The sequence below is a fragment of the Protopterus annectens genome, chromosome 4.part1 (assembly GCF_019279795.1).
Source record: "Protopterus annectens isolate FY-2018-M chromosome 4.part1, PAN1.0, whole genome shotgun sequence".
Classification (NCBI taxonomy): domain Eukaryota; kingdom Metazoa; phylum Chordata; order Ceratodontiformes; family Protopteridae; genus Protopterus; species Protopterus annectens.
In genome coordinates, this window is record NC_056734.1 from 458,580,983 (window position 1) to 458,598,028 (window position 17,046).

The 17,046-nt window shown below is 36.9% G+C and overlaps 1 protein-coding gene across 1 annotated transcript in view; it reads left to right on the forward strand.

Annotated features, from left to right (window-relative positions):
• LOC122801223 (IgGFc-binding protein-like) overlaps positions 1 to 17,046 on the forward strand; it is a 691,109-nt gene that overhangs the window by 24,111 nt on the left and 649,952 nt on the right. Inside the window, exons 3-4 of the mRNA XM_044070776.1 lie at positions 1,932 to 2,081; positions 6,880 to 7,142. Coding sequence (XP_043926711.1) covers positions 1,932 to 2,081; positions 6,880 to 7,142 — 413 coding nt within the window. The remainder of the gene's footprint in view (positions 1 to 1,931; positions 2,082 to 6,879; positions 7,143 to 17,046) is intronic.

Genomic DNA, 17,046 nt, shown 5'->3' on the forward strand with positions numbered 1-17,046 from the left:
TTTCGCTCTCTCTGTCTTTTTCCTTGGCAGGCTAAGATTTGTCCATTTTCCTGGTAGAAGGAGAAGCTGAAGTAGATGTCAAAGGGGTCAGTTCTCCCATTTGGGCAGGGAGAGCACCACATAGGCCAAGCATATTCCTTCAGTTGACAAGAACCCTGATCCTAAAGGACATGCAGGACTCCCATTCAACATTTAAATGGTCTGCCCCAAACAGTAAATGCAGAGATTGTGTAGATCTTGGGGGAATCTTATTCCCACCAACACCAGACTTTTTGAGAGGCCTTGTCAAACATCTTAGAAGAAAAACAGCAGAACAAACAATGCACACACAATCACAAAATCTCAGTAACAATACTACCCTCTTGGATTATGATCTATGCAGTAAAACTAGAGACACTAACAGCAGACTGCACAAAAAATGCAAACTCCAGGTAAGATAATAATAAAAGTTTTTTATAGGTAGTGGAGAAAGGCGGGAAGGATACTTCCACAAGCAACATCTTTGACAAAAAAATGGTCCAAAACTACCTGGAAAAGGGAAGGAATAGCTAGCTAAAGAAACTGGAAAGGTAATCTTTTAGAAAAAGTTTAAGACCTGCCAAAAAATAGCACTTATCTGAATAATCACTGAGCCCTTGCCAGTCATATCTTGACCATCCAGGTGGCAAATGATATCTGGGGCACTAGACATATAAGAGGGAATTATGGATGGGGGGGACTAAGCCCTGGATGCAAGAGCTTGAAAAAATGCACCAAGGTCAAATCTGGTCAGATCTTATAACCCATACATTGAATCAGACAGAAAAGGCAGCACTGAATTTATATATTTTTGGTAACTTACACAATTTTAAAGACAATGAATTGTAACAGAACTATTTAAATATCTTTATAATGTAATAAAAGTATGTTTTTGAGGATTGCACGTTTCAATGTCTAGATACTCTTGTGACATTTCTTGGATGTGCTGGTGGTTGGAGAGAAACTTGGTTAATGCTTCAATTATTTCAGTGCCTGTAGGTGCCTGTGGGTGCAGTGTTATGTATACGTAACAGGTATGCATGAGTGGGGTGGATATATAAGGAAACAATTCCTACTATCAAGGGCATGGTGCGACATATTCTGCAATGACTATAAGGCAGTGAAGCTTTAGTATAATATCTTTTTTAAGAATACTGCTTTATTTGAGGGAATGGGAGGTGTATCAGTGCTTTGTAAGCTTGTGGGTCACATTATGTAGTTTCCCCAAAGAATCATAAGCTGATTAGTTATGTTACATGATATTATGTGGTTTGTCTAAAGTGTGCATTTTCTTTTACTGTTACATGTAGTAAATGCATTCATCTACATATTTTAGAAATATCATAATATCATTTGGGTATTATGGCTGTATAGAAAAGACAAACATTGCAATAGTTGGAAGCTGACAACAGCAAAGTGTAGTATTTATGTATGTTTTACTAAATGATAGTACTATGAAGGAGTAAGTAAGAATTGGGAGAGTTTGAGTAATCTCATTTTTAATGGCATTTCTAAATTGGAGGGGTGAAAGTAAAGAAGGTTAGAAAGTATACATTCAGTTTTTCAAACCCTAATTAGAACCCCCTCCTATCCAAAGGAGCTTCTCGAAATATACTATGGCTGATTACTCTCTAAAGGGTGAGCCACTGGAGAAACACAATTTTCAAGGCGTATTGATGAGGTACAAACCAGTAGCCAGGAGAACATTGCTGATGAATGTCCTGAAAGATGTCCTACAGATTAGCTAGATGAATGGATAAAACTTCATATTGATAGCTCAGTCTGTATACCTCCTTAAATGTGTTTGTGACAAACAACAGAATATACAAGTTACAGTTGCTATCATTTTAATTTTTGTTTGCAATCAGTTTAACCAAATGATACAAAACATGGTTTTCTCTTTTATCTTACAGAATATCTCACAAAATGTGACTTCAATAACAATTACCAACCATTTTGTGACTGGGTTCAGCCCTGCGATGGAGATGATGGTGACTGGATAAGAACTAAGCATGCTACTCCAACACCAGAGACAGGGCCGATTGGTGATTACCCAGGAGGAAGTAAGACTTTACTTAAGACACTTGCTATCCATGCTTTTGAGTTTTTATACTAAAATTACATTACCATGTAAAACCTTCCTAATGAGTAGAAGCTAATTGTTTTCTGACCAGACAACATGGATAAATGACATGCAAAGACAAGATTGCTCAGTTGTAATCTAAGATACCTGTATGAGTGAATCACAAAATGACAATAGCTTAAAACTGAATCTGTCTGCTACAGGTACAATGGAACCATTATTTATATTTTAAAATACGCGCTACCATTCCCTTATGGAAATTATCAGGCAGTTCCTTATAACTATGAACATACAAACACATGAAGATGCTAATGGAAGTAATATGTCATTTAGTTTGCATACAACAACTAGTGCCAAAGCACTTTTTAAATCCATTTATTATTACACACAATTAAAAGTTTTATGGGCCATCCTGGTAACCCTCTCTAGTTACATGATTTCTCTGTGTTAGCGAGTTTTAAAATGAAGGGAATCAAATCAAGGATCATGGGTGAGAGTCTTTAGCATTTTGCAGCCTTAAACCTCTACATTAATGTGCTATGTTCATCTATTCCCCTACCACCTGAACCTAAAATTTAAGTTGTGTTCTGTGTTTTTTCCCTATGGCTTAGGCATTCATAAACCCTATCCTGACTTACCATATGACACTTTGTCACCTGTCCAACTACCCCTGGCAGTGTAGAACGTCCTAACTCTAACTCTCCTTTCTCTTTTCTTATAAATGTTTGCTATTTAATTCTCTTTATATTCATAACCCTCCATTCATATTATTATTTTGTTAACATTGTATTACAAAGCAAAAAACGCAGCATCAATGGGACCAGACGGTGTCCCGGGCTGCATCCTACATGAACTCCAAGAAGAGCTAAACCCAAACATAAAACTACGGTTCAATCTCAGACTTACTACAGGATATGTACCCAAAGAGTGGCGTACAGCAACAGTGGTCCCTCTCCACAAAGGTGGTGCCTCAACAGATCCTGGAAACTATCGCCCCATAAGCCTGACTAGCTTGGTCTGCAAAGCTATGGAAAGGATCATCATGGACCTCATAAATAAAGATATTGGGGACCTACAGACACTGGATCCTACAAAGTTCGGATTTGTTAAGGGCAGATCCTGCCTCTTAAACCTGGTTGATTTCTTTGAAACAGTCACCAAGGCCATTGACGAGGGGAAGGTGGTCCACACAGCCTACCTGGACCTCGCAAAAGCCTTCGATACAATACCCCACTCGGGCATTATAGATAAGCTTACCAGCTTAAATATAAACCCCTATGTCACTAGATGGGTTGCAAACTGGCTCAAGGACAGAACCAACATGGTTAGAATTGCTGGAGCCATGTCAGACTCCAAACCAGTTACAAGTGGCATCCCACAAGGCTCAGTCCTGGGACCTCTCTTGTTCAGCATATATTTCTCGGAGGTACAGGCCAACACGGAAGGACTGTGGCTGACCAAGTTTGCAGATGACTGCAAACTGGGTGCCATAATCGACTCTCCAGCCAACACAAGCATCCTCCTAAAGGGCCTCATAGAAACAGACAACTGGTGCCAGAGCCATGGCCTCAAACTAAACGCCAAAAAGTGTATAGTCATCCCCTTTGGCAAAAACAAAGTGCCCACAAATTACCACATAGGTGGTAATCCATTAAGTACAGAAGAAGTAATTAGGGACCTGGGGACCCAAGTTGGTAGCAATCCCTCATTTGACAACCACGTGGCCAAAGTGGTTAGAAAAACATTTTATATAGCCCACCTAATCATGAAGGGATTCACATCTAGATCAGGGGAGGTCATCGTGCCTCTTTACTCATCCCTCATCAGGCCCATAATTGAGTACAATGCCCCTTTTGGGATGTACCTTACCAGACACCTGCAGCAACTGGAAAGACCCCAAAAGTACCTCACCAAGAGGGTCAAAGAGCTCAAACAGATGCCATATGCTGCCCGGTTAAAGAAACTCCAGCTCTACTCAGTGGCATACCACCTGCTCAGAGGCAATCTGTGCCTGACGTATAAAGCCATGTCCAACCCGGAATTAATGGACATGCTGCACCTCAGAAAATCCAAATCCCATCGAGCTACATGCTCGAGAGACTTGAACCTCAGCACTGAAATAAATAGGACATGCTGGAGGGACAGATTTATAACCCAGAGGCTCCCTTCACTCTGGAATAAAATCCCAGTCCAGGTTAGGCAGAGTCCCTCACTGACTCTCTTCAAGAGGAATCTTGATGAGTGGATGGGAGATTGTAGGTTTACCCCGGGTATCACTTCTGTGTCACTGTTAGACAGAGGCACAGTATACTAACCTCGAAAAAGGGCATAGCAAAACTAATTTAAAATGGGTGGCAAAAGCCAAACACACTCTGGCTAGGCTTATAAATGCCCTAGGGCAGATAGCCTAGTATGAACCAATGAACCTATGAACCTATGTGCACTACCAGCCTAATTCTTTTTTTTCCTATAAGGCCATTAGAACAGGACTTGGCACTACATATGCATCCTTATCAGTACCCACAATACTGACGATTTAGCATGGCATTTCTGAAATGTCATGCATGGCCTATATACCACATCATCTTACTAACCTTTTATTTTAAAGAGCAGTGCCTTCCTTTGGGTGACTATGACCATGCACCTTTTCCTACAGGGTCCTTAGTGTCATTCCCATGGATTACCCCACCAAAACATCTAGCCCTACATTTTTAGATTACACTGACTATGTTTGAAACAGATATTTTTGTATCCATGAAAAGTACTTAATGCCAATGGCTTGTAAAGACTGAGGATTCATCAGAACCTCTTTTATAATTATGTCATTATTTACACTGGATACCATTTCTAATAAGGTGAATCTGCCATTCCCTTTGAGCTGTGAAGAATTTTAAAGCATTCCATGGATATGTTAAAAATTATAAGGAGAAGAAACTGTTCTAATACAATATAATCAGATTAACACAGTGTGTGTGTGTGTGTGTGTGTGTGTGTGTGTGTGTGTGTGTGTGTGTGTGTGTGTGTGTGTGTGTGTGTGTGTGTGTGTGCATATATATATATATATATATATATATATATATATATATATATATACATATATATATATATATATATATATATGTACATATATACATATATATATATATATATATATATATATATGTACATATATATATATATATATATATATGTATATATATATATATATATATATATATATATATATATATATATATATATATATATGTGTGTGTGTGTGTGTGTGTGTGTGTGTGTGGGTCCCCATCAGATTATCAAAGTTTCAAAACTTCGAAATTCATACGGTTTGAACCATAAGATCAAAGTTTTGGATTTTTTTTTTTTTTTGTTATTACATCCACAGACATGCTCATGCTGAGCAGCTATCAGCACAGTTGCATCCCAGTAGGGACCTTCTTCTGTACCCTCCCTTGGCATATTTATGCTGTCTCCCACATGCTGTCACTGCCTTGGACATCCAGTCCCACATCCCCTAGTCTTACAACCACTGTTGTTGTGCAAGCCTCCACTTGCACAGCTTCAGATTTGGCTGATAAGGACCACCACTGCCCGCCCCCAGGATACAGAGCTGGGACAAACAGGTCAGTACTACTCTTGCTGTGCTCTTTTAGTGTCTGAGCCACTTGTTGAAATCAGATCATCTGGATGACAATCAGTGTCTCTTACATCCAGGCTGTTCAGGTGAGGTGATCCACTGATATGTCAATCAATAAGTGACTACTGATCAAAGGAAGATGAATAAAGGTTAAAAAAACTGATAATGGTTGTTGTCATTTCTAGCAGAAACTCCAGCTTAAATCCCATTACAGTAAATAAGATCAGTGCATATAGGCTAGATGAATAACTCAGATGGTATTTCAGAATTTAGACATATTTCTGCAGACAAAAATTATTTAAAGATCTGCCCATTGTCACTTATAATGCTGTTTTTTAATTAACAAAATGCATGGGTAAGAAGTATTTTTATAAACATAACATTTAAGCAATAGTCTGTGTGGTTATATCAGGATTTACTTAATGATGTTGTGGTTCGATAATGGAGGTGAAGCCTAAGTGATTTAACAAAGCCAACCTTGGGTAAATCCTGATATACTCACAGACAAGAGTGGATTGTTGCTTCTATACAATGACATTATTTAAGAAAGAAATGACTCTTAAATAATGCTTTTGTATAATGGCACGTCACTCTTTCTCCAAATTGATTGCTGTGGGCTGATGTACTGCACATGTGTATAGGACTAGCATTCCCATGCTTGCACAGTACATCAGTTGCAGTGCAGGAGAAACAATGGAGAAAAGAAAATCTCGTGTTTCTTCTTTTTTTGTTAATGTTTAAAAAGTCAGGATTTGAAGAGGGACAATGGAGAAATACAAGGAAATCAGGCATGTTTCTGTTTCTTTAGTTTTGCAGAACATACCTGATTTTTCTCATAGTTTGCTGTCCCCCAGCACATGCCAGTAGAAGGTCTAGTTGCTGGATGGTACTTCAGCATCTGGACTTTTCCCATTGATGTATACTTGTCTTACAACAAGCACACTGGTTGGATTGTCCAGTCAGTGTGCTTATTTTTGAATAGCAATGCGCAGTCACATTGTTTTTTTTTTCTTAGACAGATAATTAGACTGGGTCATAAAGCTCCATTTTCAGCCATGACATTATTTAAATTAAATACAGAAAAAGTAATAAAAGTACATAAATCAATTAATATATATTTTTTGTACTTTGTTTACATTTGCAGATGGCTATTTTATTTACCAGGAAGCCAGTAATTTCATACCACTCGGAACAAACAGGTTGGAAAGTCCATCACTTGGTGTGTTGGGAGACATATGTATTGAGTTTTGGTATCACATGCTTGGCTCTGAAAACCACAATAAGCTGAAAGTTATCATTAAAGATAATGCAACAGAAGCAGTGATCTGGTCCAGAACTGGGAATCAGAGTTCTTTCTGGCTTAATGCTTCAGTGCCTGTAACAATTTCTGTGGAAAAACATATAAAGGTAACTGTCAGTTTGAATAATAACATATATTGGTTGTTCTTGCTTCATTTTGCTTTTATCCTACAGCTCCCTACAGATAGCTGACATTCCTTATTCATATATCCAGATACCAAGCATTGCCTCTACACTATCATGTTTGCTTTCTAATCTCAAGCCAGTGAATGGGTACCACATGAACTGGAAATAGATATATGTTATATCTGCACAGCGTCATTTGTAAAATGGGTGCCTTCCCAAGGAATGTCATTTTCACCCTAGCCCTAGATCTAAGAAATTCAGATAATTAGGGAAGTCAAGTGTGTAATATGTTGTAGAAAAAACTTTGACTTTGTGAATGGCAAGATAATGTAAAATGTCCTCCATTTTCTCTGGAGCATAGCAGCAAATCCATTCATACTAAAACTCTTCTGTGAGAAAAGGAAAATGGAAAGTACTCCTAAGGTACTTATTGTGTACTTTCATATGCTAGCCCTACCTCAGCCTGGCTGCATTTACAGATTTACATCATTAACTTCAATAACTCAGACATGACTGCTCTGATCTCAGGGTAGTATTATGTCATTGTTTTTAATACGTAGACATGTATAATGCCTTTCCGATGCTGATAATTTGCAGTACACTGATGCATATAATATAGAAGCAACATTTAAATGCAGTTTGTGGTACATCATTAACAAATTCCAGAAGGCTTGTGAAGCTGCCAGAAGAAATAACAGTTAATACATTCTGAAGTCAAATCACATTTCAGTTCTGAAAAAAAGATATTTATGGCATTACTAAGGTTATCTAAGACACTAAGGTTAAAGAGCTATTTTGGTTTCTCATTTCCTGTGATTGTGATTTAAATAGAGTTCTGAGAGTTTTACACTAATATCCATTTTCATTCTACTCACAGTGTCACAAAAGGAAATACTGCCAGCCCAGCTATCTGGAATGTTGTAAATAATTCTAAGTCATTTGTGAATATTGATATGATTCATACAGAAGTGTGTGAAAAGGTATAAAGTACTGACCTAAAATGTAACCACAACATGCCCTGCTGGCTTAGAACTGAAATGTATATAAACTATTGTAATTGTGTAAATGTATATGTTTTAATAGTAGAAACCAGAACATAGAGGGTTAACTTGCAAAACTTCAAGAAAATAAGTTGATATTAAATTGTTTTATGATTGTTCTATAAAAGTTATCTCTCAGTTTCAGTTCAGTAGCAGACACAATGTCTAGAGCTAGAAGTTTTTGTATTGTCTTGGAAGAGAAATAATTACTAGGTTTGAGATGCAGGTGTCTTATTGTTTTATGACTTCCAGGGTCTTCAAACATCTGAGATATATGTATTGTTCACACAGAGATGTTAAATTCTGTTAGTTTCTGACAAAGAGGGTTTAGCTTGGGAACTAAAAGTCAGGTGACAAAAAGTAATGCCATTCAAGCTAACCCAGCAATAATATTTGCTATTAATTTAAGAACTCTCTCAGAGAGAGACTGTACCTTTTGTATTTTGTCTTTGACCTAGCAAGAACATACATTCATCACCACCTTCTGTGCTTCTGCCTGTGTGTTGTTCTATAAGTAAGTATTTAGAGCATAGTAATTCTTTTAGATTCAGATAGGAATATAGTAAAGTATAGCATAACTGTTTTCTTTATTGACTGTCCTGCAATGCTGTTTTAAATATATCCTAAGATTTTGAACTCTGGTGCAACTGATTACCTACTGAGTATTGTCTTGTTCTTTTATTATTTATTATTACATATATTTAAACATATCATTGTGGCTATTTGTGAGACATATTTAAGCTCTTAGAGTACTTGCATGTCTGTTTGGTGACACTGTACAGGCCACTCCTAAACAGCCTTGCTCTTGGTCAGGCTACCATTTGGATTATTAGTAACATTACACAGTAGGGTTGGACACCCTTTGTTAAGGGCCTTTGAGTAGCTGATAAAGAGTTGGCTGGTGGCAGCTGGAATTACCTTATAGTCTGGACAAAAGGGGTCATAGCTAGCAAACCTGTGCCAGCCTTTCCCAGGTGTTTGTGTGTGTTTGTATATAAATCAAATCTCAAAATGTGTGTGTGTGTGTGTGTGTGTGTGTGTGTGTGTGTGTGTGTGTGTGTGTGTGTGTGTGTGTGTGTGTGTGTGTGTGTGTCAGCTACTTGGGCAGGGACATGAAGCACTTATTGGACAGAGAGTGTGCTGGAGGTTTTCACTTGGTCACTCAGCTAAGATCTCAACCCTATAGCTGTGCCAGTGGGGAGTCTTATTGGGGATCTGGAAAAAGAGGGGGAAACCAGCCCCAGACTGAGTGTGATCTCTATGTGCTCTTAAGGGAAATTGCACTTTACTGTACATGTACTTGTCATCTTCCCAGTGTGTATGTTCCTGACTGTTGCCAGTGGTGAGGATTGAGGCTCCTTGATTACTGGGCTAGTGCAGGGGCATCACACACATTTTCTGTTATTCCCAGAGCTAGCTTTTTTTTTTTTAATATGCAAAAATTATATCAGCACAGTGGCATAGCGGTTAACGTTGTTGCCTCACAGTAAGAGGTTCCCCAGATCAATTCTTGAGTGGGGTTCCTTCTGTGTGAAGTCTGCATGTCCTCCCTGTGTTCATGTGTCTGGAGAATTTCTCTCTGTGCCTCCCTCTGAAAATTGGCTCTTTCAAAGTTGGACTTTCCTGGTAAACAAATGTTAGATAAATAATTAAAAATCCAATGAATGCATTTCAAGACTCTAGATCATTAGGTTTATTATCGTTAAGCATTTTTATTTTTCTTAACAAATATGACATATTATATCTATTTGGTCTTAATCTGGAAGCCAGATAATGTACATTATAACATACTTGCTGGAATATTAGAAGTGTAGGAGAGCAGTTGAAATACAAATATACATTTATCAGTGCTGAATGTTGACTTACATTTGTGATAGACTGCAATATGTAGATCAAAGTCTTAAAAACAAATTGCAGAGTTACATACAATATGGAAATCATGGTATCAAATTAATTCTGATGGGGCAATAATTTTCCTAATTTTATTTATGCTTCATTATCTTCATGCTGTTCACAGTGTTGCTTTCTTTCTCTTCTGCTTAGTATTGCAATCTAAATTAATTGGAATAATGTAATGAATTCCTTACTTATGATGTATATAGACAGCTTCAAGCAAGAGAGTCATTCAGGCAAGCAGAAGAGTTTGGCACCTAGAAAGCCTTTGAAATTGCTAAATAATTAGCTCAGAAGTATTTTTATACCATTGCATGTATAGTGTTTGTTACCTCAGATTTATTTTTTCTTTCTGTCTCTTGTGTCTTTCTCTTCACTAGCTCTGAATGTATCTACCATGTATCTCTATCTCTACAATTAACTCTATATCTATCTGTGTTTCTGTTTCTATCTTTGTTTCTGTCTATATCTGTATATACTTTTTTCTACTGAAGCCTATCACCACTGCCAAAATAACTCAGGAAAACCTTCCAAGACCTCAGAGTAAAAGGTTCAAATAGAGTCCACTGTTAAGGTATTCCTCTGTTCCCAAACAAACATCTAGTGTGTACCAAATAACTCACAATATTAAAGGAAGGACTATGAGGAGAATAAACTAAGCTGAAAAAGAACAAAAAATAAAAATTGTAGTTAGAGCATTTTCTTACCATTTAGTCTCAGTGCTGGATGTGACTTAAACGCAACCAACATAAATATGGGGTGATTTTATAATGTAATCCTTGTGGTCCATTTTCTTTTATCATTTTATATTTTTTAAATGAATAAAACACATTAAAAGTAATGATACAAAGCTAAACTGATAAATAAATCACTTGTAAACTTCCCTTGGAGCAGAAACCTGTCAGTACCTTTACCCACCTGCATTAACTCATAGACAGATAATTTAACCAATTTACTAAATAACAGTAACAAGGTAATTTAACCTGAAGTATAAATAAATACTTCTACAACTAAAAGTATGTATCTACACGTTTTCTGTAACTGTTCTCTCAAGATGACACAGTAAACAGAGAGAAATTCATGCTGAAACAAAACATGATGTAGTGCTCCTTGGGAAATGATTCCAATCATACCTCTCAACCACTTAGCACCAGAAATCTGGTCAGAACCAAACATTATGGGGGGCAAAGGCTCAATAATAGGGACACATTTTAAATATTGCTCTTATAAATTTGCAAAGTTGTTAGAACAAGTTATGGATTAACATGCATTTTCTGAAGGAAATGAAACTGGAAACTTAAATGTTTGCCATTGCTTAGTGATTTCAATCCTCAGTAATGTGCAAGAAAATCACACATTTTATGAAGAACGGACTAAAAATATGAGCCAAAAATCTGGTGAGTTGAGAGCTATGCTTCCAATTACTAAGACACTAGTATCATCTTAATAAAGCATATCATAATATATATAAATAAAATGTAAGCTGCACTACAGAAACTGCCTTTTCAATGAACTGAACTGGAACTGGAGAGACCTTTTTCACTTGGTATGAACTTTCTTGACTCTGCACCGGAGGACAGACCTAAGAAGACACATTAGAAATATTCCTATGTGAAATTTTCTGCTGTATAGTTTATACCTCTGACACAGCTGTGATCAGATACACCATTCAGTTTGTCAGGTGCTTTTTTTTCTGTATAATTGGAGATTGCTATTCTAGAAAGATTTCTAAATTGGTTTTCCAAATTAGTTTATAATTTGAGATTATGAGAATGCTATTGATTTAAGTAAATTGTCTCCTATACCAATATTTGTTCTACCTTGTTTACTTCCCATATAATAGACATTTCCACTTAATATTTACTTAGATGTCATGGGAGTGTCATAAAATGTCATAGAAGAATATCACAGGACTAAAACAATCAATCCATTATCTAAGGAATTTGTCTGGCACATGAACACTCCAATAAAAGAAAAGTAATTGTTGACATTTTCATATTTTGTATGTCAAAATCTCTTAGAGAGTCCTTAGCTACTGCAAATAGGAAGAGAAATAAAACCACAAACTTCGAGTCCAGATAAACAAGACAGCTGGAAGGTGCATTCATGAATTTGCTTTAATGAATCTGTGTTAGCCATCTGCCAGTTTTATTTTTACAGTTCTGTAAACTTTAGTTGGACTTTATGTTTTAACTGTACTTTGCTAAATAGTACTGCCCTTAACATCCTTACACAGTTATCACAATTACTCTGTCTTTCATCCTAGAGACTCTTTCTTCAACTCGCACCTTACCTAATCTCCATTCAATACCCCTCAACTGTCCAGATTTCCACAGGATGTCCAGATTTTTGCCTCATATTTTTGGTTTGTTCTTTGTGGTTTTCTAGCAGATCTTTGAAGTTTAAAATCACTAAATAATGAAAGATGTTTGAACTGTGATTTTATATCCTTCAGAAAATGGAAGCTAATAGAACACTTTTTATTTGAGCAACTGTCTGTTTACAAGAGCAATATTTAAAATTTACCCCTAATTTGGGGCTTTTGGAACCCCATTATTTTTGGCTTTGTCCATATTTCTTGTTGTGTGGAGGTAGTCCAGGTTTTTGCCTCATATTTCTGGTCAGCTGTTGCAAAATTTATGTTTTTCTGGCAAATCATTGAGAACTGAATTTACTAAATAATGACAGATGTTTGAGATTCAGACCTGAAAGCCTTCCAAAAATGCATGCCAACACAAAACCTTGTATTCTAGCAACTTTCTAAGCTTTAAGAGCAATATCTAAAATATGTCGCTACTTATGGGTCTTTGCTCTTCTCCCTAATATTTTTGGCTTTGTGGAGATTTCCTGTGCTCAGAGGTTGAAAAGTATGATATGATGTTATTTCTGGATCAATGAGAAGGACTTAAAATATAAAAGTTTATGGTTGGGTCATCAATCATAACCTGATTATTGTGTCTTCGAGATATGGATGCCAAGAAGTTCACTGCTGAGGTGAATCTTAGGCATCCATATCAAGAACACATAACTGCAGGTTATTAACAGAGACAGAGTCATAGTTCTTTGTTATGTATGGAGCTTTATCTATAGTGTACTTAGGGAGCACTGTCAGAAACCCAGTGTACCACAGTCCCTTATGTTTACAATCACCTTGTCAAGCCTCTAAACTATCCATATTTTGTCAGAATATTGAGATTTTTGCCTCATTTGTTTGGTTTGTTCCTCAGAAAGTCCATGGTTTTCAGGCAAATTATGGAGGGTTGAAGTCACTGAATAGTGATATATATTTGAGTTTCAGAGTTCATATCCTTCTGAGAAAATGCAGGTGAGTCCACATCCTATTATTCTAGCTACTAAGTTTGTAAGAGGAAAGGACACTATACCAGTACAGACAGCAGACAGAAACAAACCTTTTATTCTGCCACTGTCATTTGCTAGTCCATACTGGCAGATTTTATAGTGTAGCCTGAGACCCGACATTAACAACTTAAGCAGGGGATGCTTAACATTTGTTAAGGTCAGGCCTTGCACCACTCTAGCACTTATTTATTTTTTCCCAAATATTGGAGAGTAATCAGCATGCTCCACGCACTACAAAATGATTATGTGATTATGTAGTACACATGGGAAGATGTTGTCAGGCTGGTGCTTGGGAAATTATATTTTATATATAAAAAGGGTGATTCCTGGACAGCCGGAGAAGCTTTAACTTCATTAATATTGATTACAAGCTTTTGGGAAAGCCATATCTCTGTAGCTATAGTATAATTTTAGGGTGCATTCTGAACAGAGAAACTTATTTTTAATTATCAAGAGAGGCCGATTTACACTTTCTTCTTATTTTTTAGAAGGACATACTTTCCATTTCTTTTTCTTTTGTGAGCTTGTTGGCATCTTTAGATCTTGTGTAGGAACTGTAGCCTGTATAAATTACCTTATTAGTTATTTAATTTTGATTTATTTTATTTTAATTATGTATTTATTTATTCTGTATTTTGTCAACCAGGTTAGTCTCAGTTGATAAAGCCAATTTTCAGTGGTGTGCTTGGGAAAGTTAAATTTTATGTACATAACAAGATTGGTAAATGCGTCTTGGATGGGTCTATATTAGATAGTCGAAGTTCCATAACTCTGAACCTAATGGTCGAACCATTATGTTAAAAGTTACAGAACTTCGAGTATGTAAAAAAAAATAACTACACAACGCGTAAAACAAAAACTTCTTTTAAGCAGGGGGGCAAGCCCCCCTGCACCCCCCCAACACTCCCCGCTACTTAAATATACCAACTCCGAGATTGCACCACATTGATGTGAATGGAAACCACCACTTATGGAGATTTCCATTCAAACACTCAAACTTTTACAAATCCGAACATATGGTCTTGACCATATGTGATTCGAACTAGTAAAGGTTCGACTACGTGATAGGAACCTCTCTTGGACAGCTGGAGATGCTTTAATTTCATTAATGCTGATTAAAAGCTTTTGGAATAGCCCGATCTCTGTAGCTATAGTATAATTTTAGGGTGTGTTCTGAATGAGAAACTTATTTTTATAGTCAGGAGAGGTCTGTTTACACTTTCTTATTATTTTTGAGAAGGACATTCTTTTCATTTCTTCTTCAGTGAGCTTGTTGGCATCTTTAGATCTTGAGTAAACACTACATCCTGTATAAATTACCTTATTATTTAAGTTATTTAATTTTGATTTATTTTATTTTAATTGTGTATTTATATATTTTGCCTTTTGTTAACCAGTTTAGTTTCAGTGGATAAAGCCAGTTTTCAGTGAAGACTTGAGGCGGTAGTCATACTGCTGTGTGTAGTTTACACAGGACACCAAGGAAATCCCCCTGTTCTCTGTCAGTGTGCTTTGGGACAGTTGCATTAGTAATAAGAGTGTCAAGGAGAATGCAGGGTGGTGGTGGGGGGCAGAGATTTAGTGATGGGACATGGAGGAAGATGTAATAATTAAGTTTTATTCCACTGGGCTTGCTACAAATCTTTTGGAGGGACTGAGTAATGCTCTGATGTCAAAAGCTAACTTATCTGCAACTGTATGGGGTGGCATTGTAGAAAATGGGTAAGCCATCTATATTGCAAATTGTTGCTGTCTTGCTGGCTTCTGATTAAGTACTTATTTCTGGTCGTCTTCTACCACAAACCATGACATTCTTGTTGAAAGTTATCGTAGTCCAGGTTCAGGGACTTTTATGCAGAGATCATTTGCTGAAGTTGCTGTTTCATGTAGTATAATTTTAGCAGAAGATATTACAAGAAAGGTTGTTCTTCATTCATTCTCTCCAGGAATGTCTTTTTTTGAACAGGAAGACACTATAGTTATTCGGTACACTGCTTACAAATGTTAAAACATTTATTTTTCATTTGTTAACTAGGTATGTCTGACTGAGCAAGAGACCCATTTTCAGAGGAGGCCTGGGGAGAAAAGCTCCAAGCAGAGAAATTAACAAAACAATTACAAATAATTACATCAGATGATCTTCTTAACAATAATATAACATGCTAATATGCAACATATTTGAAACAGTTTCAAGTAGAGATAGTTGTGACAATAATATAACTGTCTAATACTAAATGATGGTAGAAAAAAAAGAGAAAATACATAGGAGAAAGAATGGGTGTGTAGAATTAGGATGGAATACAATACAATACGGAATGCTATGTATACAAATTAGGTGTAAGGAGATGTTAATAAAAGTGTAATGGAAGAAAAAAAAAATTCATAAGATATAAAAGGAGAACAGAGGAAGACGTGGGAAAGAGACAGAAAAAGAGAAACTAAGTAATAGGTGGCTAAGAGGAAGAGAGGCTGAAAGTGTACGCTGGAGAGTAATGGAAGGTTATTATTAGACATATTCAGCCGGGATTGGTACATGAGCAAAGCCAGTTGTTAGTAAGTTGTTCGTTTAGTAGTTATTTGAATGTGGAGTTACAGGCAGTATTATGAATTTCTTGTAATAAGGAGTTCCATAATCTAGTTACTTGGTTTGAAAATAGGGAGTCTACATAGTTGGTGTTAGATCTGGTTACTGTCAGTAGTTTTTTTTGGAGGATCTTAGTGAGTGTGGACAACAGTAAGAAAGAACGAGGTCTTTGAGAGCAGGGCAGTTGCTAGGTTGGTAGAATATGGTATGAGTGAAATTTAATTGGTTAAAGGTAAGTAGATTGGGAAGTTCAAGCCATTTTTGGAGCTGCAGTGCATTGCAGTGTGTGATATAAATGGGAGGTTTGAGGCAAATCTTGCAATCTTGCTGTAGCAGGATTTATTTAAGTCAGATTTTCTGAGATTTGTGAAAATTGGGGATGCATATGGTAGAGTAGAAAGAAGGGGGTTCTAGCTATGACATGTCTAGTGGGATCAGTGAGGAAGGGTTTGATTCTGTAGAGAGATCCAAGCTTAATATATGCTTTCTTTATAGTTCCTGCAAGGTGTTTGTCAAATCTAAGGTTATTATCTATGATCCTCCTAGGAGTTTGGTGTGTTCCACTGGCTGTATTATGGCATTTTTAGAGGAAGAGATGGTGAAAGGGAGCGGGGTGTTGGATAGCTTATTACTGGTATGGAGCATGAGCTTAGTTTTGCTGGGATTGAGAACAAGTTGAGAGTTGTAGAGATAGCTAGACAGGGGTCCAGGGAAGTAAATACTGTGGGGAAAAAATAGCCATGGAATTGTTACGGCTAGGCTTGTATAGGCCCTAGAGCCGATAGCCTAGTACCAACCTATGAACCTATGAACCTATAGGTTTCTATGTCATTGAAGGCAGTCTGGGTTGTTAAAATGAATGCAGGTATGGAAGGAGCTGAACAAATAAGGGTAGACTCATCAGCATATTGTATGATGGTAGCACTTTCCATAGCTGATGAAAGTTTATTAGTGAAGATAGAGAAGAGTAGTAGGCCAAGTATTGATCCTTGGCATACACCTACTGTGA